Consider the following 27,259-nt stretch of genomic DNA (forward strand, 5'->3'; position numbering starts at 1 on the left):
ATAATGATTTTATTTCTCGGGGAGCTGAATGTTCTGGGGGAGGAGGAGATGCTATTGGGGCTCATGTGTGTGTGTCTGTGCTCAGATTAGCTTTCATCTCTTTGCTCTGATGAGATCTGAAGTGAGAAGTGTTACACGTTGAAAGCTTTCCTTCAGCTAAAGCAAAGTCATCTCCTGCTGTAACTTCGCAGGTGCTGCTGCACCTCTGTAAGGCATTGCTGTCTCGAGCCCACATAGGATAGGGACTGCCTTTTATGTTCCTGTTTCCTTGGAGCCCTGATCTTTACTGCTGGCTGTGGGGTGGCCCGGTGTCACCTCACACAAAACCACATGGGATTGTCAGTATTTGGGTAGGCAGAGGGTGGAATAAAGGGGTTCTGAACGCAGGTGCTTTGTCCTGCTCCAGCCCTCCAAACATGTGCACGGCAGTGGGAAACCCAAGAGGAATGTTTGTATGGGTGTAAGCTGAGAACGACAGACTGAGCATTTTCCTTCTCTCCCTCAGCTCTGTGCTACGACTCTTGGAGAAGAGGAATTGATGCCACCCAGACTAGTGAGCCGTGAGTTTGTTTATCCATGTATTAACCGTGATCAAAGAAAGGAGGGCGCATTAACCGGTACCTGCTGGCTAAGGCAGGGAACTGCCATCCCACTGAAGTTCTTTACAGACACATTTGGACGCGTGGGGTGAATTGGGGGCCGACGCGGTGGCGGCAGCGCTGCACGGCCGTTCCCCGCGGGGCTCCTCTCAGCTGCTGAGGGGGCGAACAGACACCGCATGGGTCTGAATCCACCAATACCGGCGTGCGGCTCGAGGGCTCCGCTCTCCCGCAGGTGGCAGTCCCATCCCCGCGCCGCGTTCCCCCGCTGTGACCCCGTGCCCCCCGGGCTGCCCGCCGCCTTCGCCCGCTGCCGTGCTCGGGTTTGCCGAGGGAACGCGCCGTCCTGACCCGCCCGCGACCCCAACCGCACCGGGGATGGGGCGGGGAGGGAGGGGAGAGGGCTCGGGGGAGCAGCCTGGGGCACGGCGGGGCAGAACCGGAGCGCAGCGGGGCGATGGGGGACGAGGCGCAGCTCCCCTCGGGCAGCCCGGCCCTGCAGAAGCCGCCTTACACCTACGCGGCTCTCATCGCCATGGCCATCCGGGCCAGCCCCGAGCAGCGCCTGCCGCTCAGCGGAATCTACAGCTACGTCGCGGGCCGCTTTCCCTATTACCGCCGCGGCTCTAAGGGCTGGCAGAACAGCATCCGCCACAACCTCAGCCTCAACCCCTGCTTCCTCCGCCTGCCCCGCCGCTCCGGCGCCCCGCACCGCGGCGGCGAATGGGCTCTGGACCCCGCCTTCCAGCACGCGTTCCCGGGGGGCGATTACTGCCGCCGCCGCCGCCGCTCCAATCTCCCCCCGCCGCCGCTCCCCGGCTGCCCGTGCGGTGCCCGCCCCGCGCTGCCCCGCGGCTGCCGCTGCTCCGTGTTGCCCTCCTGGAGCCCGCCCTGCTGCCCGGGGTGCCAGCAAGCGCTGCCCTCCTGGAGCACGCCCTGCTGCCCGGGGGCCCAACAAGCGCTGCTCACTTGGAGCCCGTCCTACTTCCCGGGCTGCCAACAAGCGCCGCCCGCCTGGAGCGCGCCCTGCTGCCCAGAGTCCCTGCAAGCGCTGCCCGCCTGGAGCCCGGGGCCGCCCCGAGCGCTGCCCGCCGGCAGCTCGGCTTCGCCCCCACTGCAGCCCGCCTGGCCGCTGCCCAGCGTCGCCGCGGCCGCCCAGTGCCCGCCCGAGCCGGGCTCCCGCCGCCCTCTGGCCTCCAGCAGGGCCCCGGTGCTGCCCTGAGGCTTCCAGGTTCCGTCCTGCCCACTTTCCTGGGGATGCGACTTGTAGATGGCCCATCCGTTGGAAGTGTGCGAAGGAAGATTGGTCTGGAAGATTCTTGTTGGTTGAGCAGATCCCCGTTGCGTTGCAGTGGCTGAGATGTGCTGCTGTGTTTCACAGAGCTGTCTGTGAAATACCTCCTCTGCAGCGATTTGTCAGTTCAGATTTATTGGTGTTTGAACCTTAAGACCACCCTAAAGGGGGCTGCAGAGCTTGGGCAAGCTCACCTGTGTGTTGTCTTCTTGAAGCTGGAAGTATACAGAAGGTCAAGGGATGCCAGTCCTTGGGGAAGTGAAACTTCCAAGTGAAGTACTTGGCACAGTATTTTTGCAAGTGTCCTTAAACTCATTAACTCAGTCTTGAGCTTTCATTTCAAGCTTATATATTTATCTATATAAATGATATGTGTATTTTTCAGTTTGGTAGAGAAAAAAATAACCAACCCACAAAGATCTTTGAAGTGACGCCAGGAATCTGATTGCTTTGTATTTAAAGCAGAGCTATGTGAGGTTTTGTGTACAGCCAGGGTTGCTTTTTTGCTGCTCCTTAGAGATGTTTGCACACATTTGTTCTTAACGTTTTCCTTCTTTCTATTTTATGGGGGCGTTTTGTCCTTTTAATTTCGGAGTTGTTTCTGTGCTTCCCCCTCAAAGTAAGGCTCACGGTCCAAGTATGCTTCCAGTAAGGGTTGTATTTCGGTTTGTTAAGGGAAAGTTCAAATACAGTTTGTGCAGAGCAGCACTTTGTCATACGTGACGCTTTGTGAGCTCTTCAATACTCCTTGTAGGAGTTCATGGCTTCAGAAAGTACCTGAACTGATTTTTTTTGTTCATCCCTAGAGAAGTTGGGGCTTAAACCCAGATCTGTAGTTTGTATTTTGCATTTTCTTCTACTTAAATGATTCTGGACGTTGCCTTTGAATTCTAACAATGCAATGTCAATAAAACATGGAAATGCTGTAAGGTTCAGCCAGGTGACAGCTTTGAGGCTGGTCCTACAGGATGCACATTAAAGACCTTGCAGTTCTGTTATTCTCCATGTTGCTCTCTGTCTCCCTGCAGGCACCCCCGGTGCCCCCACGCTATAAAACCAACACAGCACCCACAGTGGGACACAGCGATGAAAGAACTGTTGCATGTTGAAGCTGGCAGTAAGTCTGTGTGTAAGGACAACAAAGACCTCCAGAGTTTTGTTCTGGAGAAGTTTTTCGGTCCCTGCTGTGCTTTAGATCATATATGAATAATGCACGTTTGTGAAACTACCACTGCTGTGTTTGGGGTGTGAAGTTTGACCCCTGGACAGTCATTAATCCCACTGTGCACAACAATTAGGAAAATAAGAAGAGTTCTGAAAGTTGGTGTTTGTGTGTGTGTGCTTCTCACCTTGTTTTTCCAGCTGAGTTGTTTCTTTGCCAGTTAGCATGATGTCACATCACTGGTTTACATGCTGGGGGAAAAGAAGAGCACCCCTTTCCCCTCCTTGCCAGGGCTCCCCTATGTTCTCCTGAGGGCTTTTTCTACTCCTTGCTTTCAGGCACCTGTGGGCCACAGGCTGAGCCACCTCTGTCATAGGATTGTGCACAGAGGTTGTGGAGCTGGGACTGCCAAGAGGGACCTCCTGAGCAGCCTGCCCTGTGGGGAGTGTCTGCACACACAAGAAAGGAGAACAAGAGCTGATTGCATTTCTGAAGGGGCTGTGCCTGTTTTCCCCAGCTCACCTGCTGTAAGGGCAGGTGTCAGCAGCTCCGTTCAGGCCCTGGCAGCTGCAGCCCATCCACACTAACGAGGCCCAGAAGCTTCTATGGGTGAGGGGGAGGTGTTGGGTGGAGGAGTTCCTGGGTTTTGTGCTTTCTGTTCCCCTGCAGGGAGATCTGCTCCTGCCTTTTGGATTTGGGATTGCTTTTGGAGCACAGCTCTACGTGGTCTGGTGGTTACCTGGCAGGGCATGGATTAGGTAAGTGATGGTGATTTCTCTTCTCCATCAGGGGCTGCTCTCTGCCTTCCCTGCTGTGGGTGCCATCTCCTGTGTGTACCCACCAAACACGTGGATAAGACTGAATTTAAGTTCCCTTGTGTATAGCTTCCTCTTTCCCCATCATTCCTCTTGAAACGTGAGGTAGTAAGTGCATGAAGTGGATTGTATAGGCTCAGTATTGGTTGTTTTTGGAGGCTCTTTGCCCACTCATGGGGTGCTCAACAGCTCTCTCAAATCCAGTGTGAGAAATGGAGTCACACATCTGCTGTAGTGAATGGCGTTCTGAGTCAGGATAGTGTGTTCTGAGTGATCTGCTGCCCTCGTGCCTGCTGCCGAGGTCTGGGGCTCAGCTAAGAGTTCTGTTTAAGCTTTATTGGTTCCACAGCTTTTCCGTTTGTGTTTGCCACTAGATGGTGCGTTTGTACCAGCACACCGAGGCTAGGGACTGCTGATAGTGAGGCTGCAACGGTCTTTAGTGATGATGACTGCATCTCCTTCCCTTCTAGAAAATGAAGCAGGGAGGATGTGTAGGAGGAGTGTGAAAGGGAGATAGGAATGGATGTTCAGCTGTAGTGGTTGTTCCCAGCAGTATTCCCTCTTATCTTGGGCTTGGTTCATCTTTCTTAAAGTGATGGCCCTTATGGATGTGTTCAAATAGATGCAGGCAGAATGTACTGCATTCCTCGTTAGAACAGTAGGGACACACAATGGGAAAGGCATCTGTGGGCCAATTATTTGGATTGCAGACTGCACTGGTAGGGGCTTTGTGCTTTCCCCTTTTCACACTCCCTATTGCTCCTGTTTTGTCCCTCCTTAAGGTAACCACGAATAAAGGAAGTACAGTTCCGTTGGCAAACAGATCTATTGCAGGGATGTGTTGGTGTGATTGCCACAGAGTGAATCATCTGTTCTAGCAGGCTCCCTTCTCTAGAGATCCTTCAACTGTAAGCAGGGATGGTCTCTTCCAAGGGATGATTCAGATCATTTAGATGAAGTCCCTGCTCTGAATCACTCTTTGTAGGAGCTCCTCTTCTCATTAGTTATTTGAAAATTCAGAACAAACAGCCTAAGAGCACAGGAAGAGTTGGTGCCAGCAACCAAACGAGGTGCTGGGAATCTCCCTGGGTCTTGTTCAGGCGCTCGTGCACAGCCTTCTTGCTTCTGTGGTTGGAATAGAAAACTGCAACGCTGACTGCATTTAAATCAGAGAGATTGTTCATGGTTTGCATGGCTTTTCTAGCAGCTCTGAAGTACTGGGGCCTCTCCTGTGTTTTGCATCCCACTCGCGGGGAAGGCTCTTATTGGTGAGCCCCTTTCTCTTGAGTTTGTGACTGTGTTTAGAAAACTTGACCTCTGCTTATTTTTCTTCAAGTTTCTTCAACATTCTTATTGGTTTTACAAATAAACCACAGCATAGCATATCCCTTTGCAAGCAATACGAAGTCTTTGAAAATGGCTATGAAAATACTACATTCCCCTTTCCCACCAGTGGGTATCAGGCTGATACATTCCTTTCCATTATATCGTCTCACATCTGTCTTCGCTTCTTTCCCTTATTGATTTTGAGCAATTGAAATAACAGTTCTATGTGTCACCAGCAGTGGAAAAGAAGGGCAGTTCGTCCATGCGCTGCGCCAAATTAGTGCAGGTGAAGGAGACTTAATGGTCAGTATCCAAGCTAAGTACAGGGCGGAGAGATGCTGTGCCAGTATCTCAATATGTTGAGGCCCATCTCTGACCCTGAGCTGTCATTCAGTATGGGATTGTTGGGTTGTTTCGTGGCTTCATATTGTGAACTGTTACCTGCAATGGTTCAGATTGCAGGTGGGATAAACATGCACGTTTACTGAAATCTTGAGCATTAGTCTTCAGGAATGCTGTTCGAGATGGTTCTTGGCTATATTTGTTTACTTTCCCATCTTTGCAGCAGCAGGATTCTTGTGACATTGCTTCTTTTCCTTTTATCCACTAAATTGATTGACATAAAAGTTGAAAATACTCTGTATGATGTGGAAGCAACAGCATTTACTTGCTTGTCAGGGGTTTGCTTGGCATTTCTCTCCCATGCTACAGTATTTTTGCCTCTAGCTGGTGTTTTCTCATCTCCACCCTTTTAACCTCTCAGCCAGAAATAAGGGTGCGAGCAATGAGGACTCCAACAGGTTCCTCTTTTATTGGCAGAAGTTGCCAACAGCAGGCAGACTGGGTGAGCTGTGAATGCAGGGAGCCACTAACAAACTGACCCGCTGTTCCTGTGCAATAGCACACTGCATGCAGTCCTGCCTCTCCTGCCATGTGGAAGCAGACAGCAAGTGCCAAGACTTGTGCTGACAGCAAAGTGCTGCAGTCTTAATGGGAGTCTCTGATCCTCCACAACCTGTGGGTTTATTCTGCCTGTCTTGATATCAGCCACGCTCCCATCTCCTTCCCCCCAGACCTGCAGAGTCAAGTGAGAAACACTTCCTTCACGCTGCTGGATTTCCCCTCCTGCAGTGGCTCTCTGGCCATGCAACTCCGTAACCAGTTTCCCGTCAAGAGCAAAAGTACAGTGTTTCTCACAAAAAACGTGGCCTGTGGTAAGGGGGTGGGAAGGGAAGAGGAGGTGGGGTGCGTGCCGGGGGAGCTGTTGCTGCTGCAGTTTCATGCCTCTATCTGTATTCTTTCTCTTCTCTGCATGGCTTCCTGTTTTTTCACACCACTGCTCTTTCAAACAACAAGCTGCAAGGGAGGCCGGGGGTGGAGGTTAGAAGGCTGGAAGAAGCCTCTGGCAACGCCTGAGAAGGATCAGTGCTGGCTCTGGAAGAGGTGTAGCACGTCTCTGTGTTTCTCTGGGTGAGATCCTGCTATTGTGCATCAGAGAAGTGGCTCTGAGAGGTGATGCTGCGGTGTGCACGTGCTCCTCAAATGTGTGTTGGATTCCAGCAGAACTACCCTTTCACTTTCCCGTTTGGCACTCGTCTTCCCGAGTTGCTCTTGAATGGACAAAATTAGAATTTGCCCTAAGCTTAGGCATGCAGCTGTGGTAAGTGAGACGTAGTCCGTGTCAGGATAGGGCTGAAAAACAAATCACTGCTTCTGATTCTTGCAGCGTTTGTGTAAAATGAGCAACCATCTTGGCCAAAGGGGAGTGTTTTTGTGTTGCCTTTCCTTACCGTGGCCTTGGGCAGTTAGCAACTGGTACAGAGGCTGGACAGCAGTGATCTCAGAGAAGTGGCTCCCAAACTGTGAGCCGGGCAGCAATTGCTGACGCTTTGCAGATATTACTGAAAACTCTGACTTCTGGTTTCCAGGTGCCTGGCAGCACTCTCAGAATACCAAGAAGCACTGGGAGCTTTGCTGTCAGTGTAATTCCTCTGTTTCCTTTCTCTTTATTGTGAGAGGGGGAAATGGCAAGTTGAGTCATCATCGAAGGCAAAATGTGAAGAAAGAAATCTCTAGGACATCACTTGGATGAAGGAGCTGCACTAAGGGGTGTCCTGCTTGAATCAACCCAAACAGGCTTTTGTTACCAACACTGTTTTCAAACAGTTTATTCCCATTTCTCACAGATCTTTCATCTGTAACACTCTGCTCGCTTTGGTTAAATCCAAAACTCACTGCTATTAGATGAATAACCTGCAGGTTGAGGGAGCTGTTCTACCATATAGGTCTATCTACTAATACCACATTCACTTTGGTATCTGATCTGTGCTCTTGCTCAGCCCCGTGTGCTTCAGGGAAAGGCAGGCCTGTGCTGTAGGTCAGTATGGTGCAGAACGAGAGATTAATTTTCTTATGAAATCAGTGTTGCTGCTTTGTCTGGCAGTGAGTCAAAAGATAAATTCTTTTGAAGCAAAAAGATCTCGAGGAGCAGAACTTGATGGCTGCAGATAAGCTTGTTCCAGTGTGACTCCAGTGTTTCCCAGACGCTACTTTTACTCATTTGCTGGTTTGCTAACATGTTGTTAAGTGACTTGAAAAGCACCTCTTCTTGACTGTAGAGTCCAGAGAAAGGTAAATGGAGGATTAAGTCGCAAAGGCTACTTCTGGCAATGGCTCCTCTCTGCAAGAGGCAGATGGGCAGCCGGCAGAGCACAGCTGCTCGTGGAGTTCCTCATTTGCCAGACAGTGCTGCAGGAAGAAGATGAAAAATGGGAAAGATTGCATCAATTATTGAGCCTTGTAAAAAATAATTAGTGAGACAACAGCAGGCAAATGGGCAGGGAGGAGGAGAGAAGCAGCTGCCAAAGCATGGAAAGATAGCACTGGGTTGGAGATAGAAAAGGAAGGGGAACTGGATAAGATGCCCCTTTAATCAGCCACTGGGGAGAGATGTAGAAAATTAATGTATGAGCTTTGCATGTGGATTAGAACAGGGCAAGGACAGAGGGGACATTGCCTTTGAGTTGTCCTCTCTTTGCTGTCATCAGACTCTTGCAGATAAAGCGCTTTTCATTGCTTGTTCTCAGCTGATGCTACTGGTGGTGCCTGATCTGACCAGTGGTATCAGGAGAGGCAGGAACAGCTCGTGCAATTGTTTGCTAAGCAGCATAGGGGTTGCCTGGTTTTGTTTTTTGGTAACTGGTCTGTCACCAGAACTGTAAGTGAACTGGACAGACTGCTGCTTGGTCCTGGTTACCCACTGACAGGAGCAAGTAATTAAATCCTAATGGAAACCTTCTCCTTTTTACAGCTCCCCCAGTGGCAGTAGCAACATATGAATGATTTTTGCACTGTAATGCTGTGGTCTCTGCTTTGTGGGCTGGGCTGTCTATGGTGACACAAGAATGCAGTTAATAAGATTTAGCAGTGACTCTACTGTGTGCTGAATGTGACTTTGTCACTGCTGATTTCATGGTGATGCTCATTCATATCTTCCAGATCAGTTCCTAGAGTCACTGTATGCCTCGATTTGTTTCTTGCTACTTGTCTTCCAGGCACATCTGTCTAGGATTTAGCAGATGCTCTCTTGTCCTCCTGGAAAGCTGCATCTGAATGGCCTTCTACCTGCCTCTCCACAATCTCTTTTCTACCTTACCTAAGCAGACTATTATTATTTGTGAAAGTGTGCAATGCTTGCAGGTAGCATAAAAACTGCAGCTTTAAAGGAAACAGCCCATCAGTTGGCTATTCCCAACTCTCCCAGCAGGACATTGCTTTTGAGTTGGGGTGACCAACCAAAAAGAGTGGAAGGGCATTGTAGGGTGAAGCCCCATTACAGCCAGGTGACTTCTGAGCCCTTGTAACCTGGAGAACTACTGATGTGCTCCCTTCCTTCAGGGAGAGTCGACTGCACATATGCAGCAGAGGGTGATTCAGTCACCCATGATAAGATCTAACAGATGTATCTTCACCGAAGTAAATAAACAAGTATCAGCAGAAAAGTAATGGCAGTCTTTACTAGAGCTCTGCTACCTCTCTGTAGTGGAAAGTTTCAGGGAAACTTTGGGGGAATTTGGACACATGCAATCAGAGCTGCTGACTCCTTATTCACAGCAAAGAAAAACATGTTCACAATCAGATCTGCTGTGCTTTTTTTCCCCCCCTTTTTGTCCCCTTCCTCTATTTTTCTATGACATGAGAATCAATTTGACTGGTTTTAATTTTCTCAAAGAGTGATCCCAAGGCAGTAAGCAGGGAGTGTAGCTGGGCAACTCATCCTCTGTGTCTTCTCCTGGTGCTGCCAGCATGGAGCGGTCTGTAAGTGGGTGCTCTGGTGAAAGGTTTTAATGACACAACAGTAAAAGCCCACACGGCATCATCAGAAGTTCAGTATTAGGACAGCTCCAGTGTGAGAGCTGGTACCAGGTGACAGGCTGGGAAATGGCCCAGAAAGAGAAATGCTTCTGTAAAAGGAGAAGTCCGAGGAGGAGGAAGGAGGTATTTTTAGTGCCACAGGGCTTGTGAATTTATTTTGCTTTTGCCACAGAAGGAATCACGTGTGTAGCAGCTAGGTATGTTTTTGTTGGGGGCTTTTGGGGTTGGGGAGGAAATGTCTTTAAAGGCCTGTTTGCTTTGCAAGCTTTTCTTTAGGGAATTGAGTCAGCACCTTGGCCATCCAGAATGTCCCAAAGGAACCTGGCCAGTAAGCAGTGAGTGGTAGGTGGTCATGGCAGGGGCAGGTGGGAAATGCTACCACCAGGGGTTCCTTGGGGCTTGGTGACCTGCTGGGCATCTGGCTGGTGAGCCATGCTTCTAGCAGGTAGATAACACAGGGCCAACAGTGCCTTTTGTTGTGGTTGCTTTCTGCCCTCTCTTCTGCAGCCTGCATAGCTCAGCAGCTGCTGGTGCAATTTGCAGTATTGCAAGTCACAGGCATCTGAACTGTAGGAGGCAGGCTTTGTACTACAGGCAGTTCAGTACTGTTGAGCTTGTTGGGCAGTGTGGAAGCCAATGCTTCCCAGAGAAACATCTCAAGTCCTGGCATCTCTGGCTCTTGAGAGCAAAGCAAGCAGAGCTCCCTGCTGTTCCACATGAGAGCCGCTCTTTGGCAGAGAATACAACAGTCTGAGATGGCAGAGAGAAGCTAATCTCTGCTGACACTAATATAAATGGAATAGTTCTCTTTTCTGGAGCTCTGTTCCTGCTAATTCTTACAAAACTCTACTTCCTAGAAATAGGGTTTCATTGTCAGGGCATTGGAAACAAACTACATCCTCTAGTGTGGTACTCTAGCAAATGAATGTGTTTGGTCCACGTTTTCAAGTGGTTTCCACATGGACAGTGTCTTCAATTGAAACTCCATTTCATTCTTAGAGTCACGCAAAGCAGTGTGCAGCAACACGCTATAGCAGTAATTCAGTGCTGCATGTGGTATGTACCTGTATGTACCTGCAAGGTTGGTAGGGAAGAGGCTGAACAAATTAATCCTTTTTTTTTTTTTTTAACCATTAAATTTCCAAGTCTGATTTTGAAAGCCTCACCTTGCCCCAGTTGCTAATGGTCTTGGTGGAGCCATCCATCTCCTTGTGGGCAGCCAAGCATTGTGCCTCTTGCTGCTTGGGAACTCTGCTCACTGCACATTCCTGTCATTGTCCTCTTACCCCTCGCATGCCCTCAGTTTATCAGGGGGGATTTGTCTGAGTCTTTCTACCTGTGGCCTTTAGAACAAATAGCAAATTGAAAATCTGGCTCCTGACTGTAGTCAATTTATCGCGGCTGCTCAAAACATCACCCAGCAAGTGGGCAGGAGGAAGGAAATGAGAGGTTGAGTTTTTTCCTGTTGCAAGTAACCAGGAAATAAAATAGGAAATTCAACGCAACAGTATCATCTCACGGAGCCCCACTGGCACCACGGGCTGCAGGTGCTGCTCTGCATCGTCCATCTGATGATCTGTTCCTCTTGGTGTCGGGGCAAAGCTGGACGTTATGGTCTTGGTGGTAGCACAGAGATGGGTTAGAAGAGGAACTTCCAGGCAGCCTAGATAAGAGCAACACTTTATCTTTCCTGTTGAAAAAAGATGGGTGTAGGGGGTGTGAGTTGCTGTGTCCTTGTCATGCTAACACAGAAGCTGGCCATCGAGGACCATGTGAAAGTGAAAACTGTATCAAATTCAGCCTGATATCTTTACAATTTTCCAACCAAATAATGGAGTCGTTGGGTATGTGAAGGTGTATAGGCTGGGGTAATTTGTGCTATGTTGCATTTCATCTGTGGAAATGGAGAAGTTGCTTAAGTGCTTGGTTTCTCAGAACTATACAAAGTAAGAATACGAAGGTAGACTGCAAACCCTCTTTAGTAAGGAATTAGGACTGTCTGCTTGTGGAAACTACCATCATTCAATTGATTTAATCAATTGATAATCAATGTCACTGACCAGTATGGAAGGTTTTGTTGTCTCTTTAGGAGTAGATTACTTGCTAGATTCAACCGAAGTACTGGTGAAATGTGAGCCTTTCTTCTCCTCGTAATTTTCAATTAATTTCTTCTTAATTTACCTCAAATTAGACCCTGACATCTTTGCAGCTCCTGAAACCTGAAGGAAATGATGTTTTGGGTGTTGAAGGAAGTTGAGTTCCCAGAGTGAGGTGTTTTGGCTTTGAAAGGCAGCACTTGGGATGAGGCCATGCACAACCTATGCTCAGAAAGAAGTGATGTACATGCAACATGCAGCCTGCAAAACCCCATGACGCACAGTTTTTGTGGAAGAATTTGCCTTTTTTGTTTCCTTTCACTGTAATCAATCAAGTCCTAGAGGAAAGGAAGCAAACTCTGCAACTATTGATGATTAAAAAATTCCAGACAACCCAAAAGGATGTGGTATAAGAGTGGGAGTGAGTTGGGTTTTTTGTCAATAATGCAGATGCAACGCTTATCTAAAACTCACTTTGTGTGTCTTGCTGTGCTGTTTTGCATGCTGTTCATCCCTTTGTGCATGCAAAGTGCCACATGCATGCTCTCGGGCAGCACCTTTCCACCCAGCACAGCAGTGTGCTGCTAACTGCTGTCTCGTGGATCTGGGTAGGGGTGAATGGGGGGAGCTGCCAACCATGTGCTGAGGGGACCCTGGCAGTAAAGTATAAAATTCAGTTGTAATGCTATGAAAACATTACCGTGACTGTTTTTTTTCACTGGCCCAAGCTCATGGTATCAGTCTCTGCATCGCTGGGTAGAAGATCTAAGAGTATCATACAAAACAGTCCGGTAGGGTATCAGATATTATAATTTGTGCATCACAAATGCTGATCTCTTAACTGATCCGGTGCTCAGCGTCACTGTTCCTTCTCCTTCCTGAGAGTGAAACCAAGGCTGCAGCATGGCCATGTCATGGAAAAGGGCAGGGTGAGGCGTGCACGAGTCCTATGAGGCAGCAAACTGAGCTGCAGAAGTGCAGCCTACCGATGTGAGGGGACCTCAGCCTGCCTCAAATCCCTGTCAGAATAAACAGTGAAGCCCTTGATTTTATTTTGAGAGCCACTCGCCCTTGTAGCATAGAGTGTAAGTGCTTAATGTAGTTAATGGCTGTCCGGTACGGTTTCCCAGTCCCAGTTCTGTTTAGGCTGGCTGGAATGTTGGCTTCTGTGAAACACATCTTCTTCTCTTTGTAAGTATGTTTAAGACTTAATAAAAACAAACATTATCTATTTTTGGACCAGAACTGGAGGACAGAAAAATGTTGCACCTTCCTGCAACCAAAAGAGATTGTTTTTCCTTCGGTGCTTTTCCCAGGGCGAAAGTTGTAGCTTTACCTCCAGCCATGTAAATGATGCTTCGTTAGTTTGCCTCAGGTGGAAATTCCCCTTTTCACAAATGGAAATTTTACTCTGCTCATGGTTAAAAAAAAAAAATACGAATGTTCTTTCAGCCAAAGCCAAGCTGTCGCCTTGGGAGGAAAAAGAGAGAATAAAATTCTCCCTGGACATTCCTTCTCTCGCTGCTGCTGCTGGTGACTCACGCACCGGCCTTTGCCACTCTGTTCTGACTCTTAAGTGATTTTTCAGGTGGCTGTTAAAATTCTTGCAGCGTTTGTCACTGGCATCTGCCTCGTTTTGTAATGTGATACAGATATTCTGTTTATTGTGGAGAGAGAGCGTATTTGGGTTCTGAATACTGCTTAATTTTGCATATACGCCCCACACATCAAATAAAACTAAACAAACAAAAACCACCCAAACATAGCAAACCCATGAGCTTGTGCAAAATATTGGGTGCAGGCACCTGCATCTGTCTTCAATGTGCAGACAGCCGCCCACGCAGGGCCTGTGAGATCCGGTCTGACTGGAAACAGTCATTAAGGACCCCCAGGATCCCAAAACTGGGAAGGTGAAGGGCTTATTTTTAACATTCTGAGTTGATCACTGAGGTCCAATTTCGTATCTTTTTGGACACCCGGCACTCGTGTGAACTTAAACTGGACTTCTGAGCATAGGGAGAACGGGTGCTGCCTTTCTTCTGACAGCAGAGGATCCAGAATCCCCCAGCAGTAATCTCAAGATGAAATAGTGTGGTTTAGTTCAGCAGGCAGTTACAGCTCATAATGGAAATTTGTGGTTTTATAGATGGCTTATTTTCTGCTAAAAGAAACGCTCCTGAGAAAACGAGTTGCAAAACAAAAAGAGGAAAGTTGTTTATCCCTCGTGAAGAGCTGATGGTGAGAAAGGAGATGCGTTGTGTTTCTGCTGGGCCTGTTTTGTTCCTGTATTTTCAGCAGCAGTGAATTTCTGGGAGGCATTCCTCGTGGAGGGGAGAAACGTGTGTGCGGATGCAATTCTATTTCAAAGCGGTAAAGAAATAAATAGCTTGTGTTGACACAGATGCTCTGAACCTCTGTAGCACCACCAGTTGAAGACCTCAGATGACTTTTACAACAACAAAGCTTTGCAAAATGCCCCGTGAGAGGCGGAAGTTTTTATCTGTATTCTGCATACAGAGGAACAGGTGAAACAACTTATTCAAGACCACAGCACCGGTGCCAGTAGAAGTTAGGATGTGGGCACCTGATGCCAGGCCCTGCGCTTGAAAGCAGTAAGTCCTGGGGTTTAGAAGCAGCGTGAGTAATTCTGGGGTGATTTCTTCGGTGGTGGTGATTTTGTGTTGTGTTGTTTTATTCTTTCCCCGAACTATTTTCATGCATCTCTGCAGTCTGTAACACAAACCATGTCCCCGGCGGCTCACAGAACTGGGTCAGCAGCATCTCCCCTAGTCTAGCATTTGACTAATACCTTCCCTTGTGTTCTTTGGGATGTTGTGCTTCTTGCACCACCACCAGTTACGTGAACTTACTTTTTCCTCCATGCAATGCTTCAGCACACATTGAAGGTGTTTCTTCATTAGAATTTCAAAGTTAGAACCAAGGAGGTATCAAGCATGGCCTCCTGGTTCACTTTGATAACCTCCTAAGGAGAGTGCCTCCAGGTATTTTCCTCCTTGAGAAGCCCTGGACTTTTTCTGACGATCGAGATAGGAAGTTTAGCTGCTTGCTGCAACTAACTCAGGTTTGGGTCAGTTATTTCCTCTGCATATAGGGAAGAGTGCATTGTTCCCAAGTCCGTGATGCCCTCCATTGAAATGCACAGTCACACAAACAAAATGTTGTTTCCATCTGGACGAGGATGGCGGCCCATACCTGCTGAGGGCTGCAGTGGTGAGCTGAGTGTGTTGCCATTCCCTCCCCGTCACTCAGGCAGGCCCAGGCTTTGACACTGCTTGAACAAACAGGCTGCTCAATTCCTTGGGTCCTACCCTCAATAATTCACCATCAGCTTCTGTACGGCTCTTGGGAAGGTCTTCCTTCATGGGTTGTTTGTTTGAAGTCCATCAAATGAAGAGAAAAACGTGCAGAGGCTTTGTTGTGGTTTTCTGCTCCAAAATAGCTCTCGTGTCAATAACAAGCAAACTATGGCCTTGTTTTTGAAAGAAAAACAATTCATATTAAAACCACCATGCGGTCAGCTGACCCAAAGCCCGAACTATGAAATGACTGCTGTATTTTTCTTGAAAGAGATATCCCTGCGCTGAGAGGGTTCCTTGAGAGAAGGTGAGGGTTGGGAGAAAACCAGCAGCTGTTCCAGGGTTGGTTTAGGATGCATGGGTCAGGATGTGGCATTCGTGGTGCAAGGAGCTGGGTGTTCAGCAAGCCCTTCAGCTCTGTAAGTGGGGCTCTCCAGCCCATACTTGATAGAAAAAGGAGAATGTGTTTGTGATCCCTTCTTGTGTTCACTGCCTTGTGCCTAGCTGAGGATGTGCTGTTTTGGTGGGACTTGAGCTGTGGGAGCGTGGAACCTGTGATAATGACCTTGAGAGAGGTGGTGGTGGTTTTAGTCCTCATTTTAAGAAGGTGTGCTGGTGAATTTCTCCTCTCAGTTTTATTCAACACAGCCTTTTGCTGGTTTCTGTTCTCTCCGGAGCCCAACGTGAGGGGTTACCGCTCCATGGTCCTTGTGGTGACTCTGTTTCCTAATCACTGCTCTTCCTCGGGGAAATCTTCCAGGTGCTCTCCTTTCCAAACATCATCCCCCTGAATTCCCACCCATCAGGGGTTCCGGTGCACATCACCTCTCAGCCTGCCTGAATTGCTCTGTACCAAACTGTTAGCTTCAGTAACCATTTCATCCACTTTTCTTCTCCAATCTGGAGGGGGGGGAATAAAAATTACAACTAAATTTACGTTATCCTAATAGAACAAGTCCTTTGGTAAGGACACTAGAGATCTCATCTGATTTTTTTCCACTAATTTCCTATGTAACTTTTGGGCAATTCATTTCTGCATCTCAGTTTTTTCATGTCAAGGACAGAGGAGGAAAAGCTGGGTGTGCAGAGGTTATGGTACCATTCCACCTAAAACCCTGTTAAGCAGTACAAACAACTGTACGTATTCTGAGTGCATTAATAATGAAAAGCAGGCATTGTTAGTAGTGCTGTATTGCCATCAAATGGCACTTTGTCGGAGCTGGTGCTGCTGTGCTTCCAGTGCTAGTTGGGAGCCTGCTTTCCTGCTATGGTTTGCTCCATAATGCTGATGAGCAGGCTGTGCACGCTACCTGCAATGTCGGACCACAGGGGGGATTGCTGTGTGAATCATATAGAGCTTGATGTTAAAGTGGTGGATTCACATCTGAATTTGACCAACCAAAGTTGAGTGTTGGATCTGCAGTTGGTTTGGAGTAGCCAACGCTTTCCTGAGAGCGCTGGCACTGATTTTAAAGCAAGGGAGGTCTGGCCTGCTTGAGCCTATGTCTGTAAGATACAGAGGTATTACAGTGTTTATGAAGTTCATTATAATTAGTAAAGCCTTCAGCTCTCCTCCCTTCCCCCCAGTGTGCATGCTGCTAGCTTCAAGAGAGCCCAGGGCCTGATATATGTGGGTTCCAAGAACAACCCCCCAGGGAACGAGAAGCCTGCAGCAGCACAGCACTGAGCTGTCACCGAGCTTCGTGGGAGAAGCAAAACGAAACGGTGATCCTCAGCGTGTGCCCTTGGTGTGACCATGGGCTTCTCTCTGCTCGTATTGGTGAGGCTGCTGCTCGCCTCCCGCAGCCGGCGGGGATCGCTGCCGTGTGCTTCTTGTGGCTGTGCTCGTATTTCACATCTTGTGGCCAAGAAAACTGCTTTTGACTTTTAAATAAGAGCGAGTTACCTGCCATATTTGCAGACCAACTGCATAGCTGATGCAAAAACGCGGTTGCCCGCCTGTTTGGTAGTGTTAACCACATGGAGCAAATAGTTTCAACTCTCCTAAAACTGCTCTGGCTTCCTGTTTGCTTTGTGGTGCAATTAAATGTGGCTTTTTTCTTTCTTTCTCATTTATTTATTTTGAGTAAGTGGAGGTTAAGAGGCTGAAAATCCTAGCCTTTATCGCTTCTCTGCCTGTAGAAGCAGTCAATAGCTACGTGTGCTGTTAGTTACTAAACTTGCCAATATCCAGGTGGTTCAGGAGCTGCAGGCTGGCACAGTGCTCTTCTCTCCAGGTGCCCACGGGCAGCTGCAAGCACTCTTGCCAGACAGTGCTGTAAACACAAGGTGCCATGGTGATGTTATTTGCTTGTTGTCATCCTCCTTCTCCCTCTGTTCCCTTCCCCTCTAGAAGCCAGCCAGCCGCTACAGCCAGCAGCAATGTTCTTGTGCACCAAATTGCTGTAGAGCAGGATTAGGAAGGGAGATGTCTAGGAGCCTGACGCTTGGTGTTTCCAACCACATCCGCTGTGCAAAGGGATGCTGGGCAGACCATGCAAGTATGGTGCACCCGGAGCAGAGAAGACAGAAACCACCCTCAAAGTGATGTGCGGATAAACGCCAAAAGGAGGCGCTATGAAAGACTGGCAACTAAGGGCATGGTGTGCTGGTTTAACACTAGTGCACGCCTCGTGTTGGATGGACTGGCAGTGCCACGTGGGCACCTCTGACTGTTTATTCCTTCAAACCCCATAGCACTTTTCTCTCAATAACCCAGAGGGAAAGCAGCAACCCGCCTCCCCTTCCTGGACGTCTCCCACCCTTACCCTGCTGCATTGCAACTGCTTTCTGACTTTCAGTTCCCTTTCCCCCTCCCTGCAGTGTGCTGTCCAATGCCTTGCAGGCAGATGTCCTGCAGCGCTGTGCCGCGTGTGGGCCTGGGAGCTGCTGAGCAGAAAAGCTGCTGAAAGGGAAGACAAAAAATAGCGGAACAGAAAGCAGAATTCCAGTAAACAGCCTGTTAAAAATATCTGCAGCACATGGCGGGGGTAACAATTAAAATAGGCAGTTTCTGAGCTTTGAAAGGTCACGTTAAGACATGGTGGATTCAAACGGAGCTGAGGAACGAACGTTTCGGCAGTCACAGTTTGTACTGAGCCATCCCGCATTGCCAACCAGTAGCGTTCAGGGGACCAAATGAGTCAGACCGTGAGAATAATGAGCTTTCCTTGGACCATAACATGGAAAAAACCTGAGCTTATACCTTAATGGTGCGCCTGCAGCCATGCAAACTTTAGGGGAAACGGTCATTTTGGGGCTTGTAAAAGTGTTTGTTTCCATGCGTGGGGCTGAAGCCGTCCGAGCGCAGCTCCGGGCTCATAGCACTGCTCTCTGCCCCGCAGCACGCCGGGCGCAGCACGAGAAGACATCTCTCGGATGGGCAGATGCCCTTTCGGTACCGAACTGCCGCTGAAAGCGTAAGGGGCCACGGCTGAGGCCTCGGGCGGCACGCGTGCAGCGTCCCGACGTGCTTAAACCCTTCGTGCTGCAGCGCTGCGTCCCTGCCGCGCCGTGCGGGCGACAGCGGCGACTCCGGGCCAGCGGGACGGGCGGCCGCCGCTGCGGGCATCGCGTCTCCGTCGCGCCTCTCGGGCACGCGAGCTGCGCGCGCGCCGTTTGCTGACGGCGCCCGACGGAGCGGCGCGGGCGGCGCTTTGCAGACGGTGCCTGAGCGCGGGGCGGGGCCGCCCGCCGGCTGCGGGGCCGGGCTGGGCCGGGAGCCCGGCGGGCGCGGGGCGTGCGGAGCAGGTGAGCGGGGCGGGGGGTCGGGGGCGGCGCGCGGGGGGCACCTCAGCTGTCTGGCTCCGTCTGGCCGCGTTCTCCCGGGGAATAAAGCCCCGCTCAGCGCTGCGCGCGTTCCCCGGCATCCCGTAGCAGATCCCGAGGAAAACCGGTTCTGCTTTACGAGGATGCGGTGTTTCCGGGCCGCGGGTTCGGGCTGTGCGGGGTGAGCTCTCGCAGCCGTCACCTCAGCGCGCGCGGGTGGCGGTGCTGCCGGGCCCGGCCTCGTCCTGCAGCCTTGAGGGTCCGGTCCGTCGGTGCCCACGGTGCGTGCCGTGTCGCGGGGTGGCGGTGCCGTGCCGTGCCCTGGCGAGGCGCCGTGCCCCCCCACCGGCTCCCCGCTCCCTTGGCACCGCAGTGCCGTCCGTACCTCGGGCGGGAGCCCAGCAGTGCGGGGTTGGATGTGTGGTGGTCAAGGTTCAGTAGCAACGTACGGCTTGTTTGTGTAGGCAAGATGCGTCTGGGTGTCTGGTGTTGTCAGCTGCTAGAAGGCTAATTTCAGCAAGCAGCTCTCGTTATCGCAGCTTCCTCCATCTCCCGGACTGTGCCCGTGCTGGCGGTGGCAGCCCTGCAGCACAGCCCGCCGCTCGGCGGCATCCTTTGCACGGTCCGCCTGTGCACGTGAGAGAACCGAAACGCAGAGGAGTCGGTTGTTCAAAGTCACGCATCAAACGACTGTCGGGGTTGGGAATGGAACTTTGCAAGCTGTCGGGTTTTGAGCTCTTGCTTTAACCGCTAAATGCGCTGTTTTCCACTAGATGCTTCCTCAGACAACAACCGAAAACATAGCTGCTTGACTCTGACTTGCCTTAAAGGCTGCTTAGAGTTTCCAGCAGGGCACGGCTCTGGAGCCCTCCCCTCAGGTGCTTTCCATACTCTCTGCCTCTCTCTAGCAGTGCCGCTTTCCTTCCAGACGAGGTATGGCTTTACGTTTCTGTTTCTCTTGAGCTGCTTTACCAGAGCTGCTCTCTCCCCCCCCTCTGGCTATTCTTGCGGTTGGGTTGGAGGTCCTGCTGAGCCCGAGTGATGTAAATTGCTCTGATGCTCTTTGCTGAGTTGCCCTGCAGCTGGGAGCCCCCCAGAACTGCAGCCTGTTGTTATCACCGTGTCTACATTCTGCTTTCCTATCTCTCTCCTTGCTGACAACCCCTTTCATCATCGGTCCTGCTCACAAACAAGGTTAGCTCCAGTTTGGATTGCATTAGTTTAATTCTGCTTCCCATTCCTTTTCTTTGCGAGCCCATTTGGTGGGCACGTGTATGTGTAAGGCAGGCACTGAGCAATGTAAATGCTCAAAATGTGGGTGTGTTTCTTTCAGGAAGGGAAGGGCACAAGCCAAGAGATTCTTTGGATCTAGCGGTTGCTCAAGGCCTGCTGCCTGTGTGTTCCGTGTAGATAGAGTAGCTGTGCGCTATGGAAAGGTCATTGTTCTCTGCTGACATCTCTGTACGCTGGAGGTGCTGACTGTGCTCTGTAAATGGTGGTTTGTTTGGTCTCTGGTTGGAAGGGGATGCTCTGTAGTGTTTCAGAGGCCTGAAACGTTGGGGTGCGTGATTTCATCCCTTGCCCGGTTATCCTGAACAGATTCCATCGTAGATCTGATTCAGCCTAATGTTTGTGTAAGCAAAGTAATGAGCAGAGGTGATTAATCAGGGGCTTAGAAATCTCCAATAGAAGACATCGTAGAAACAGTGCCACCGTGGAACCAGAGGAACAGCAAAGTACCACTGAGATCGTGAGTCAGTGCGTGGAATTGCGGGGCAGCATTGATCTGTAAAGCAAAAACTGATCACGGGCAAAAAATCTTTCTTTGATTTTTATGTTTGGCAGAGATAGAAGCCTTATTATGGTAAAGCCAATAAAGGTCATAACAGTCTAAAGTATGGTTTGAGGAAATGAACCCTGGGCATAGAAAAGCATTCACTTCAGGTGGTGGTAATGCTTGCATGCTTCTCTCCACTTTCTCAGGGGCTGCTGGTTTTTTTCCTGCTGTTTGTGGTCCAAGTCTCAGCTGTGTCTGTGTTGGAGGAAGCAGGGGCAGAGCTGTGCTGCAACTCACGTCTGTGTTGAAGGTGCAGCACTGTCCCAGGAACTGAGAGAGGGCAGCGATGGCTCAGCTGGGATGCTGATGTGTATTTCAGAGTGTACTAAATGGAAATTGTAAAGGGAACGCTTTTGATATGTGGGAGCATAGGAGTCCTTGTGTCAAATCTGTTCCATGAATGCTTGCTCCAAAGCGGGTGATGTTTGCAAGTAAGGCAGCAATGCTGTTCTTGTGGTGGAGGGGGCTGCAGCCAGTTGGATGTGGCAGGAGGTGGCTGTGAGTCCTCTGTCCAGCTGGCTCTGCTCTGAGCTGCTGCCTGGAATGGAGCAGCACAGCAGGCTCTTACACCTCTGCAAACAAGCGGGTGTTTCTTGCACCTTTTACCACACGTGTGTTTGTTCTCAGATGAGTAAACAGACAGGTTGTCAATGCTTGTCAGCAGGCAGGGCTGCTAAGGCCAGTCCCACCATGAGCATCTATTGGTTGCATCCGCATCCTGGGAATTGCTACATTAGGCCATAAGGTTAAGCAGATTCAGCATGTTTTTTCTGTCCCATTAATGTGGGTGACTGCCACTTGGGTGCAGGTATCCAGCCAGCTGTGCCGGTGCAGCCCCCCCAGTGCTCCTACCTCCCATCATGGTATGACTTGCCTGCACACCCCGGGGCCATGCTGACATGCTCTGGGAGTTTTCCCAGTCTGTTCTTTAAGGGAAACTTGTGGCTTACATTTATAAGAGTCCATCAGTGCTCAGACAACTTGCCTTTCCCCACAGCATGCAGTATTTTACCCCAGTACCAAACCTGAGCTTAGGCACCTTCGGAAGGCTCATTGGCTGCATCTGTGAGAAGGCAGGGTTGGTTCAGCTCTGCTACGTGTGTTGATTGTGTGTTACAAACCTGCCAAGCACGTGTGTAGGTAGAATTTCCCATGGTCTCCTCCCCCTGCAGTTGATGCCCGCAACGAAAGCAGTTTCCTGCTGTCTCCCACACGGCACCCATCACCTGTAAGCTCTGCACCACTCATTTCTTATAAACTTGAAAGGTATTTTTTGTAGTCCCGGGGTTTAGTAATTCTGTCATCTGCTTGTAGGCGTTCGAGCTTCCGTGTCTGTGCAAGGCAGCCTCGCAGAGGTTTGTGGAACACTGCTCCCTTTGTGATCTGATCGCCTGCTGCTTTTTTCCCCCCCTCTCTCAATAGCAGTTGTATGTTGTAAACACCAGAGTTGTACTTAATACATTTCTTATAGGAGATGTGTCAGTGTGTTTTATGTTAGCTGCTGGCTTGTTAAATACCGACCAGGTAACTTCACATGTGTCTGTTAGGCTCTGCAGAGATTGGATTTTCAGTGCAACTCTGCATCCCTTTGGAACATCCACCTCATCTTCTGTTGGCAAAATCTCTGTACACACCGAGATATCTGTGTGATGTCTTTGGAAAGACGAGGTTCTGTTGGTTGGAGCTCAGCCTCACGATGCCACCGCCTTAGGCACGGCGCTGCGTGTCTGATGGCATGTTGCATCAGGCAGAAACCCTCAGCAGGACAAAGCAGCTTTGGCCATTGTTGTGCCTCCTGTCTCTGGCTGTCAGCAGGGCGATGGCAGTTTGCTGCTTTTGTTACTGTTGGGCTGAGGCAGCAGATAGTGTACAAATTTGCTGGTTTTATTGTTAATGAGCAGAGGACTTGGCAAGCTTGTTTTGCTTTATTCAAACTCGTAGACCTTGCCTCCTCCCCCTTTTACTTCCCTCCCTTTTAAGGCACATGGGTGGTTTTGTGGTCTCTGTATCCGGTCTGTATGTGATACAACATGTGTGCTGAGGAAGCAGGACAGATAAAACATAGCTCTTATTTCTGGGAATCCTTACCTCACTGCTGCTGGGGAAGTGTTGTGCTCCCAGGCGCTGCAGATAAGATGCTGGGCTCCTTGTCATACTGAAGCATGGGGCTGGCTCACGAGGAGCTGCCAGCAATCCTTCATGATTTGGGAGACCCAAGTCTTGAGCAGCATGCTGCTTGGTGTTGAAGTTTGTACGCCAGCTGACAGCTGCAAAGCCATGTTTTGTTGTGCAGTTAGCAGTTTTTGTACTGCTTCCATAGGCTGAAGATAAGTGACTGTCAGAATTGCTCAGGACAAGTGCAGAGATGAATTCAGAACTAGCAAAGAGTGGGAGGAAACGGGGCTTTATGTTGCTGCAGTATTTTGTGCCTGGGCAAATGGATGGAGCTTGAGGGTTCCTCTGACTTTGAGATTATGTGTTTTTAATAGAGAAACCATTGATGGGCCTCTGCTGAACGCCTTGTGTTTTAGTCATTTGTGTGTGCATTTATCTGTGTTTGTACCTGAAAGTGGAAAGTGAATGGATGCAGATGGAATTAACAAACTTACCGTGGTTGCCTCGGCCTTAGATTTCACTTTCCCTATGCTTTTAGAGGTGGGTTATGCAGGGGAGGAGTATTTGGTTTTGTTTTAAGGATGATGCATGCAGACTCAGAACCGGCAGCACCGCTGTAGCAAAAATATTCCTGTGGCTTAAAGGCTGTGGGCTGGAAGTAAGGTGCCAATTTTCCTGAGCTGGGGAGGATCTGATAACCTTCCTTTCTTTGGGTCCTTTTGTGTATTAACTTTGTGCAAAGCCCAGCACAGGTTTGCATCGTGCCCTGGAGAGGTGTTACGTAGTTGGAAGCTGCAGACTGTATTTCTCTTTTCTTGCAGGCTGTAGCTAAGCAGTGAGCAGGATGCCCCCGGGCATTTATTGCCCTATGGAATTCTGGTCCAAGGGGGAAAACCAAAACATCCAGGTGGACTTTCTGCTGCCAACAGGCATATACTTGAACCTCTCCGTGCCCTGCAATGCCAGCTTGGACACCATCAAACAGGTAACAGCCTTGGTCACTCTCATCTGCAGTTTCCTGCAAAAGGAGTCTGTTCTTGGGAGGAACTGTGTTGGGTCTTAATGCAAGCTGGGTTTCTGATACATTGCTCTGAGACAGCTTCTTGTGAGAGCCTCTGCAGCCCACTAAATGCACATCTAGCTGCTGAGGCTGCCAGCAACAGCGTGCTGATGGTGCTGCCAGTGGTGTTGGGCTTTGTGCACTGGGTACTGAGGTGTGAATTAGTTTTTAAGTGACTACAGGGTGAGTGCAGACGTGAGCTGGCAGCGCAGCTTGGGTCTTGGGTTGCATTTTTGACTGCTGCTTCCCTGAGCCACACTGAGTCACCACAGTGGATCTTTCGTTAGCAGTGCTCTTGTCTATGCAGATTCAAGGGAGAGAAGTCTCTCCAAATAGCCAAGTTCAGGTGCTGGACTCAGTGTTCAGAGTGTCAGCCCTGCCATCTCTTGCATCACAGAAACTGAACAGCGAAAACTCAGAAGTAACAGAGAGAATTTAATTTGAGGAATGAAATGCTGTTGCAAAACCATGCGTTAAAGAAATGATACTTTCTTATTTCCCTGGGCAGAAAGTGGGGTTGGGGCAGAGCGAAGGAACATAGAATGGAAAAGGTTTCCTCTGCAGCAGCAACCTGGCCTAGATGAGTCACAGATCACAAGGGACAGAAGCACAGTGCCAGATTATTCCCGGTTTTCTCATACTGCAGTTTTCAGGCCCAAAATAAGTAAATAAATAAATAAAAGGCGAGTGGAGCTGATTGGTTCCAGCTGTTAGGTTGAAGGTCTGTGTTTTACTGGGTCAGCTGGAGGCCCTTTGGCTGCAGGGCTGCGTCTCCTACAGCATCTGCTTAGGAAGGGAGTAAAGGAGTGGAATACCAGCAGTCGTGTGGAAGTGTCACCATCCCCTGGGAGCAAAGGGACGTGGAGCACTTGACGGAGTTCAGAAGACTTGGGAAAAGTTCTGGGCTCTGTCACAGATTTCACGTTACTGGAGGTGAATTACTTAATCTGCTCTTCCCTCCGGTGGCAGCAATGCCTCTATTTCACGAGGCTCTCAGCCAGCAGGTACTTACTGCCAGGTATTCAGGTGGGAGTTATTTAAATATGGAGGTCAGGAGATTTGCTGTGCCTGAAACAAATGGCAAGCACAGAAAAGAAAAGCAAGTGAATTAAAGGCACTTGCAAATAAACCTACCCAGATTTATTACCCAAATCTTCAGCAGGAGTTGGAGTTGCCAGACTTGGCTGAAGATACAGCCCGTGATTGCAGGTGCAGAGATGCTGTGATAAGGTGCAGAGTGAGGCTGTGGGACGGCAGAAGGAGGAAGATGAGGTTCTGGCAGTGCAGCAGTAGTTTCACTGTGCTGTTGGTCTGTCCCAGGTGGTGTGGAAGCACGCTCAGTATGAGCCCCTCTACCACATGCTCAGTGATCCCGAGGCCTACGTCTTCACGTGCATCAACCAGACAGCAGAGCAGCAAGAGCTGGAGGATGAGCAGCGGCGCCTTTGTGACATCCAACCCTTCCTGCCCGTACTGCGGCTCGTGGCTCGAGAAGGTGACAGAGTCAAGAAGCTTATTAACTCCCAAATCAGCCTGCTCATTGGGAAAGGTCAGTTCCCTCATCACTGGTCTCACCAGGAGCGTGGCAAGGCTGCTGGCCACGGGTGATGTGTGCCTCTGTCCTAGATGGCGTTATTACTTATGGAATAGCAATGGAATCTTGCTGACATGGTGGATGGAATAAGCAAGACTTCTCTTTAGTGCTTGTAGTAAGGGAATAGTGTGTGTATGGAAATGCAAGAAGAAGGGCAGTTTTTCATTCTGGCAGGGTGACATAGTATTGTGTCATTACTCCACAATAGCGGTTGCTTATTTACTCCCTGCAATTGTGCAGAGTAAATGAGCAATTACTGGCAGCTTGGCTGACTTGACTCTTTTTTCTGAGCAAATATTAAGTGTGTGTTTAGGATGATTGTTTCACAGACATTTGATTATCACCAGCTTAATCCCCCAAGGGGTGAAAGTGCTTATTTCATCTCTTTTTCTTACCCTCCACACAGGTTTGCACGAGTTTGACTCTGTGCAGGATCCAGAGGTGAACGATTTCCGCACCAAAATGTGCCAGTTCTGTGAGGAGAGAGCAGCAAAGCGGCAGCAGCTCAGCTGGGCAGCTTGGATGGAGTACAACTTTCCCTTGCAGCTTGAGCCCATGGCCAAAGGCCTTGGAACTGGACTCTTGCACACACCCATCAAGAACATTTTTGTCAACGTCAAGTTTCAGTCTGGCGGGGTAAAGCACCAGTTTTTCTGTGGCATTGCTTAACTTGCCTGTGTTTTCCCTTGGGTACCAGTTAGCTGGTGACCGAAGTTGCTGTATGCACACATGATGGAAAGCTTTTTGCTTATGGGTCAGAGAGAAGCATAGAAGCCAGCTCAGCATAGACTGCTTGCAGGCACTGATCTGTGATGCCTACGGGGCCCTGTTCTTGCCTGCTGCCCTTGGTTAATGTGAGTTTTGCATGTTGTGCCTGGGCATGAAGCAGGAGCCACCTCTAAGAGAATAGCTTGAGCACGATGACCCCAGCCACTTTCTGCTTTGCTGGTGAAATAGCAGTAGGAAGATTTTATTTTGTTTTAGTAACTACCAGCCACATGTAGTAGTGATCGTGTTTATGCTGGACTTAAAGTTATTTATTTCCAGCCCTGTGCTTGCACTGCTGAAACATATTCCTGCCCAGTTTGCCAAACATCCCTACTTATTTGCTTGGGGGGTGGGAGGGAATAATTTGGCCTCCCTGTCTTCCCTTTATTGTCAGTAACAGGAATCTTGTTACCTCCCAGCTGAGCTATTGCTGCTGCTTGTGCTGATTTCAACCCTTTGCTGGTATTTGACAGTCCATGCTGTGTTCTTGGCGTTGTAGGAGAGCTTCACTTTCCAGATCTCCCCAAATGAGTTCCCCATCACATTAATGAGCTATGCTGTCAAGAAGCAGGCTACTGTCTTCCGCCATGAGACAATGGAGAACCCAGAGGACTACACACTGCAGGTGAATGGGAAGTACGAATATCTCTATGGGAACTACCCCCTGTACCAGTTCCAGGTGAGCCTTTTGTCTTGCCTTAATAACAGAGAGTCTGTTCCCCTTTGTACTCTTCTTGGTGGGAGGGTGGGTTGAGACATGTCCTCCATCAAGGAGACATTGCTGTTTACAGGAATGCAGCACACTGCTGGCATGACCTGGGTGCTGCTTAGGGCAAGGGGTACTTCTAGCAACCTGACAGGTCCTTATGGTTTTGGAAGCTAGTGATCTAAGCCTGCCACTGGGTGCCAAGAGTGGTGTAAATGTTTTTATAGCTTATAGTTCCTGTTTGCATGGTGGACTATAGAGGTTTACTTTTTGAAAGTTGAACAAGTAATTTCCCTACCCAACTGGCAGGGCAAAGTGTGGCTGTGGGTGCTGAATCCTCAGCACTTTTCCCCAGTGCAGCCTTTTGAGTCAGTTGATGAAATGTCAGGTGCAAGGCATGCCACAGTCTTGGCTATGGCAATGGGAGA

General features: G+C 49.5%; 2 protein-coding genes across 5 annotated transcripts in view; both read left to right on the forward strand.

Moving 5' to 3' along the window:
- Positions 1-512: 512 nt before the first annotated feature.
- PIK3CD (phosphatidylinositol-4,5-bisphosphate 3-kinase catalytic subunit delta) overlaps positions 513-27,259 on the forward strand; it is a 45,780-nt gene continuing 19,033 nt past the window's right edge. Inside the window, exons 1-5 of one of the 3 annotated variants that reach the window (XM_015296888.3) lie at positions 513-560; positions 23,525-23,688; positions 25,084-25,312; positions 25,764-25,993; positions 26,625-26,804. In XM_015296888.3, the coding sequence (XP_015152374.1) occupies positions 23,548-23,688; positions 25,084-25,312; positions 25,764-25,993; positions 26,625-26,804 (780 nt within the window). In that variant the 5' untranslated portion in view covers positions 513-560; positions 23,525-23,547. Of the gene's footprint in view, positions 561-18,678; positions 18,734-19,405; positions 19,685-23,524; positions 23,689-25,083; positions 25,313-25,763; positions 25,994-26,624; positions 26,805-27,259 lie in introns of those variants that run through there. The other 2 variants (NM_001012696.2, XM_025142519.3) reach the window with 2 other exon arrangements.
- Positions 568-17,825, forward strand: LOC112530140 (forkhead box protein D1). Of its 2 annotated transcripts, none has more exons than XM_046903272.1 (2): positions 568-3,813; positions 17,807-17,825. In XM_046903272.1, exon 1 carries the CDS (start codon positions 1,057-1,059, stop codon positions 1,819-1,821), a length of 765 nt encoding a protein of 254 aa, XP_046759228.1. In that variant the 5' UTR covers positions 568-1,056; the 3' UTR covers positions 1,822-3,813; positions 17,807-17,825. The 2 variants fall into 2 exon arrangements, with proteins under 2 accessions (XP_046759228.1, XP_024998339.2); XM_025142571.3 differs by lacking the exon at positions 17,807-17,825 and adding an exon at positions 17,337-17,767.

This window comes from Gallus gallus, chromosome 21, assembly GCF_016699485.2.
Source record: "Gallus gallus isolate bGalGal1 chromosome 21, bGalGal1.mat.broiler.GRCg7b, whole genome shotgun sequence".
NCBI lineage: Eukaryota > Metazoa > Chordata > Aves > Galliformes > Phasianidae > Gallus > Gallus gallus.